Raw genomic sequence first — 6,544 nt, forward strand, 5'->3', positions numbered from 1 at the left:
CTTTCTCAGCTATATATTTCCCGCGGATCTGGTGGCTGCTAAAGAAGTTGTGAATTTCTTCTCCTCTTATTGTTGTCCATAGTCGCCTTAGATTCTCAGAAGCGCGCTGGAATGTCCTGACGTTGTCAGAAAAGATCACTCGACAACCTCCGCTTCTCGAGATCAGTCTTCGGAACGCCATCAGGAAGTTTGAGGTGGACATGTCGGTCACTAATTCAAGGTGAATTGCGCAAGTCATTGCACACGTGAAAATAACGGTGTAAGACTTCCGGTTACTTCCTTGATCCTTTGTGTGCAGTTGGCCAGCAAAATCTATACCGGCAAGAGTGGACCTTGTGTCACCCTCTCACGAGGCACAGGAGCGACTGGCTCAGTAGCAGCTCGGCTGTTAAAACGGTTGCAAGTCACACATTTCTTAAGCACCTTTTTCACCATTTGCCTTCCCCGCACGATCCAGTATATTTCCCTCAGTTCGGTAAGCGCCTCCAGTGCGCCGGCATGCAGGAGACGGCGGTGGGCTCCGCTGATCGTAAGCTCTGCGAAGGGATGCCTCGACGTTAAGATAACAGGATGCTTCCCGTTGTAGGACAACTCGGCTGCACTGAGCCTTCCTTCCACTCTCAGCACTCTATCGTCGTCGTAGATGACGCTGAGATCACGTATCGGGGAATCACTTGGCATGCGTGTCGAGTGGTGAAGACACTGGAGTTCCTCTTGGAAGGCCTCGAATTGTACTTCAAGAATCAAACAAGTATGCGCCTTTTGAACTTTTTCTGTCGTAATAGGTCCCTCGTATTTTTGGCCGAGGTGCTTGGCATTGTGGAAGAATTGTAAAACCCAGGCGGTCACTGGAACAAGTCTAGAGAGGGAGCTATATTTCTGCAGAGGCAAGACAAATTCCTTTACAGTCACGTTGTGAACTCGAAGGGTTCTTCTTTCCTCCTCTGCGATGATCATGTCAGCGGTGCCTTCATGCTTTGGCCAGCAAGTAGATGGCTGCGAAAGCCAAGCAGGTCCATTCCACCAAAATGAGCTCTACTTGAGTGCCTGAGATGAGACTCCCTTTGTCAAAAGGATGGCGGGATTTTCGATCCCAGAAGAGTGATTCCAGATGTCTGGACCCGTTCGCCGCTGAATTTGCAACACTCTGTTGGCGATAAAGGGTTTCCATTATTGTGGGGGATATCGCACCCAATGCAGCGCAATAGATGTATCAGTCCACAGATACCATTTGGCTATAGGAAGGTTCAGTGACCGCTCCAAATACTCCCTCAGTCGAGCACCTATCACCATGCACATCAATTCCAGTCTTGGAAGACAAATTCTCCTAATTGATGCTACTCAGGATTTTGAAAGGACCAGAGTAACCGTTGCTTCCTTGACCCCGGAGATGCGCAAATATACAACTGCGCTGTAAGCTTTGGGGCTGGCATCTGTAAAGACGTGTACCTCATTCCAGCTATCGTTGGGTAAGCTACCATATCGTCCTGGCACTGTTACGCCTGTTAAAGGGTGTAGCTGGGTGTGCCACTGCGTCCAAGCTGCTTTGACTTCTTCAGGCAGAGGGGCGTCCCACTCGATACCCAACTCCCACAGTGTTTGGAACATCAACTTGGTTGTCACTGTGACCGCAGAAATGAGACGAAGTGGATAATTTATATGAGCCGATGCCTGAAGGATGAATCGTTTTGTGTTGCTGTTTCGGTCTAGGAAATCTAAGATGGCCTCCATGGAAAATGCTAGGTGATCTCTGTCCTTATCCAATACAAGTCCGAGGACCCGTGAGACACTTGTTGTACATTACACGTAGCCAAGGGCGCATCCGATTCCTTCGTCGTTGAACAGCTGTTGTAGCTTCTTGGAATTTGAGTTCCACTTACGCAGTGTCATGTTTGCTCGATTCATGACATCTAGTGCCCCTTGGTAGAAATCTGTAGCCTCCTCCCCTGTGTTCGCTCCTACTATGAGGTCGTCCACATAAAGGCTCTCGCTGATGGTTTTTCTTATTTCTGGATAATCTCTTGTCGTGGACAGATGGTGGCGCACTGTGCCTGCGAGGAGGAATGGACTACTTGTCACGCCAAAGGGGACACGTGTTATTCTTCAGACCTCAATAGGAGGCTCTGGGTCTTCCTTCGTTGGAAGATGTACGTACCAAAGAAATCGGAGGGCATAACAATCCACCGGTTGCACCGAAATTTGCAGAAATGCTTTTTCAATGTCTGCACCTAATTCAATACGAGGAATTCTGAAGTTCAGCACAACCTTAAGCAAATCTGGATTCAAGTTCGGTCCTGATTCTAGGGCTTCGTTCAGAGATATACAACGTGCATCGTCAGAAGATGCGTCAAAGACGACCGTAATCTTGGTCGAAAGGATGCCATGTCTGAAAACTGCACGATGAGGCATGTAGTATAACCTGCTTACATAGTTTTTGGTTTCTTGCGATGGAAGTCGTTCTTCGAACTCTTGTTCCAGGTACTGACGGATAGCCTCGCCATTCTTGATTAGTATCGCCTCATCTTTCAATAACTTCTTCGGGAGATTAGTCAAGCGCTTCTTTGCAACAGCTTTGTTGTCGGCGAGTTGCATGTTCAGGGGTTTCCAGGGCAGTGCTACCTCATAGCGCTTGTCCATTTTCTCTACCGGTGCCACAAATGTGCTCATGACTTCTTTGCTTTCTTCGTTCGTTTGGGCACAAGAGTCGATAATTCCAATTCTCTCAAGTTCCCAGAACGATTTAAGCTCCTTGGTCAAGCTGGTTGTGTCGACGAACACTCCGGCACGAAGCACTGCCACGGTTGAGCAGTAGGCAGCTGAGCTACTGCTGGGAATCGCTCATTGTAGAGTCCAGCCAAATTCGGTCTTTACCGCAACTAGTGCGCCTTGCAGCTTCTTGACTTCACCACACACCGAAGTCCAGTAGTCAGCGCCGATAAGAATGTCGATCCCGCTTCCCATCAAATGAGCTGGTGGAACCGTCACATCTGCCAGTTCATCCATGTCCGCTTGCACCTTCTTTAGGATGTCCTCAGGAACATGAAGCCGATCAGAGCAGATCTACGGTATTTCTAGAGTTTCGATAGAGTGCTCTTTACGGTCGTATTGACTTCTTAGCCAAAGTCTTACTCTTCTGCGCTTCTTTTTGATTGTGTTGCCTGCTCCTCCGAAAGGGTAGATTGTGATGTTCTCTTCACCTACGACCTCTAGTTGCGGTTCACGTGAAAGGTTTTTAGTGAGAAAGCTTCGTTGGCTACCTCAGTCAAAGAGGAGACGAGTGAGCGCTCGTCTTCGTCCCTCTGCCCATACTTGAGCGGTTTGGAGTAAGCACAGTCGGTACCTTTTCAGATTCCTTTTCTGTCCAAGAATGCAACTCTGGGGCTTTGTTCTCGGGTGGCCTCCATGTCGGGTCACACGTCTGAGTCAGATGTCTTCTGCCACATTCCTTGCATTTTATTCTTTTGTTGCGGCATTCCCTTGAAGTGTGCCCTGTTATGCAGCATCGGAAGTACCGACCAGCGGCAGTGAGCCTTTTCTTTTCATCCAATGAGATCTTCGCCTGACAATCGTAGTCGCAAGATTTTTTGCAGCACAGAATGCAGACGGATCGGACAGCTTCGAAGTACCCGCAGAGAAAAGAGAAGCTGCTGACCATTTTTGAGGTTTGCTCTTGTTTTTTTTTTTTGTCTCGATGTTCTGATTCTCTGGCTGCGTGATTACCAGGTTGCAGTGTCCTTTCCCGGCTCTCTACTTCTGTTTTAAGAAAAGCTTGCAAACTCTTGAGGCTGATTCCGTCATCTTTGCTTGCAGCGGTTAGTACTTTATGGTATCCCACAACAAGATTGGTTGGCAGCATTCGCAGGAGTGCGGAGGAGAGCAGGGCGCCATAACTGTCTGTTTTGACTTCGAGCGCCGTGAGACCAGCGATATTGCGCTGTAGGTAGTCATAGAGTCGACCAAGGCCGATTTGCTCCTTTTTGTTCTGTACCGGTGGCAAGTCGAATAATTCAGCCAGGTGTTCTAGAATCAGCAGATCTCGTCGACCGAAGCGCTCCTATAGAAGTTCGATGACAGCGGTGTAATTTGCCCCAGCCATTTGAATGCCGGCAATAGCCGCTGTGGCGTTTCCCGAAAGCACCGATCGCAAGTACAGAAACTTCTCGGCGTTGGAGAGGCCGTCGTTCCTGTGCACCGCTTGCTCGAACTGCTCCCAGAAGGACTGCCACTCCGTGGCGACGCCGCTAAATTGTTGTAACTCGAGCTTCGGCAGTTTCACTTTGGACTTTGCCCCCACAGGAGGGCCGTCGGTCTGCACCCGCGTTGCCGCAATTTCTGCTTGTTTTGTTCGCAGGTCTTTTTCTGCTTCCTGGCGGAGCTTTGCCATGTGTGCCACGATACGGTCGTTGTAGTCTACAGTCCGCACATAATTTTGCTCTGCGTCTTGGTCTTGCACTAAAGACTCGATGGTTGCGTCCACCTCGTTTAGCTGCATTTGGAAGGCGCTAAGCCTCGCAGACAATACATTAACAGCTCCTTCGTCTGCATGACTCTCCAGGAATGTCAGCTTCAGAAGTCAGTTTAGTCACTTGAGTTCTCAGTGCACCTCTTTTCAGTTTGAGCCGTTTCATCATGGCATCAATATTTACAGTTCGCTTACCGTGATGGCGCTTGAGTCGTGGTGTCGGTTTCGGTTTTGTGTGGCGTTCCTCGGTCTGGTTGTTGAAGGTGCGCCTTGTCGACCGTTTTCTGCCCGAGGATCGTTGCTGGTATTTCCCGAGCTCGTTCTGCTGTCGACGTCTGTGGACCTCGTTGCCTCAATGGTAAGTTCGATCGTTTCTCCCGGGTTTCGGTGCCAAATATTGAGGAAATCATGGCTGGTCAAAAAAGAACCGACTGCTTCATTTGAGGTGAAGAAAGCAACTAAACTTTGTTTCGATAGTGATTCCTGTTGCCGAGAGAGTTCGGAGGAGCACAGGGTTGCCCGTTGACGAAAAGGATGAGACTAAAGTTGGCAGTTTCTTCAGATGCTCCGCATCCGCCGCCAAGCTTAGTGAATGGTGTCGCTGGCTAACACTCCCAGAGTTCGTACTAGTCGTAAAACATAAATACCCAAGAAAGTGGATGGGGAAACGGCGTCGCGGTAGCTCAGTTGGTAAAGAACATCGCACGCGTAATGCCCAAGACGTGGGTTCGTAAACTGCCTGCGGCAAGTTGTTTTTGCACCCACATTCATTTCCATTAATTTATAATTTCTTTAATTCATGTAGTAAGTACAAGTAATTTCCCCTATATTTTCCTTGGTGTCATTGTTTGTTGGCTTCTTATGGTATGGTTAATAAACATCGGGGCCCTCAGTTAACCCCTGTCTTCTCGTTTACACACACACACACACACACACACACACACACACACACACACACACACACACACACATATATATATATATATATATATATATATATATATATATATATATATATATATATATATATATATATATATATATATATATATATATATATATATATATGTATATATATACACGCAGGAAAGCGATGACGAACTTTTTTGGAAGACTTCTTTACTAAACGTTTTCGGCTGGTGGCCCAGCCTTCGTCAGAATACAGTATATATATAAATGTGGCGCGCACAACTTTATTGTTCGTAGATGAGACTCACAGATATTTGCAGTATTGGTTTGTTTGTTTTCCATAAAAATACAGATATTGAAAGGACAGCAGTAAAACAATTCGTGAGCAACATGACAAAACCCTGATCCCTGTACATGGTGACACGGACACCAGCAGAATGTGGCGAAATAAACCAATTGTAATGAAGCAAGGTCAAATCAATGAAAGTCATCAATAATGGGTTATGCAGACTCGCTCTATGCAAACGCAACGTAGAAAACCAGTGGCTGATAAATTCTACAAACCAAGTGCATGGATAAGAAAGCTAAGCAAGAAAGAAATAACGAGCAGTTAAAGAAGAGAGTGACAGAAGTCGTACATCGAAAGAAAAGAAATAATAAGACATTTCAAGGCGACACAAATTGACATATAAGCTTGTGGGACTCTGAAAACTCGTACAAAAAGTTAGATTAATATAATTGATTGGTGTGTTATTTAATATTTTAGGAATGTTGTAACCAATCATTTGCAGAGTATAGTTTGTCTGAAGACGTGGTACCTGCCAGCATTTGTGTGCATGAGTGGAGTAGTCAGGCATGTTTTCGTCTAGGTCTGATATTTCGTCTGGAGCGTTAATAGTTTGTTTACATTCCTTCGTAAAAGTGTACGATAAGCGGCATTTATGAAAAACAAAACAGAGAACTTGATTACACAGCTTTTTAAACAATGGTGCTGAAGGAAAGTCATGGGGCATATTACAAATACAGCGGATAATTCTATTCTCAAATTGAAACAATCGATTTATATTTGTTTCGGAAGTGGTTCTCCAGACGAGACCGCAGTAGCAAATGTGACTGAGGAATAACGAGTTGTATAACAACATCTTAGCCTTCATGGATACGTATTTCACTGCT

The 6,544-nt window shown here is 46.3% G+C and overlaps 1 protein-coding gene across 1 annotated transcript; it reads right to left on the reverse strand.

Annotated features, from left to right (window-relative positions):
- Positions 1-4,054: 4,054 nt before the first annotated feature.
- On the reverse strand, positions 4,055-4,492 carry LOC139052245 (uncharacterized). Its single transcript, XM_070529341.1, has one exon. It carries the CDS (start codon positions 4,490-4,492, stop codon positions 4,055-4,057), a length of 438 nt encoding a protein of 145 aa, XP_070385442.1.
- Positions 4,493-6,544: the final 2,052 nt, after the last annotated feature.

The sequence above is a fragment of the Dermacentor albipictus genome, unplaced genomic scaffold, assembly GCF_038994185.2.
Source record: "Dermacentor albipictus isolate Rhodes 1998 colony unplaced genomic scaffold, USDA_Dalb.pri_finalv2 scaffold_20, whole genome shotgun sequence".
Lineage (NCBI taxonomy): Eukaryota > Metazoa > Arthropoda > Arachnida > Ixodida > Ixodidae > Dermacentor > Dermacentor albipictus.

Coding starts and splice junctions, on each gene's coding strand:
- LOC139052245 (XM_070529341.1), bottom strand. CDS start 4,492: ATGCAGCTAAACGAGGTGGACGCAACCATCGAGTCTTTAGTGCAAGAC.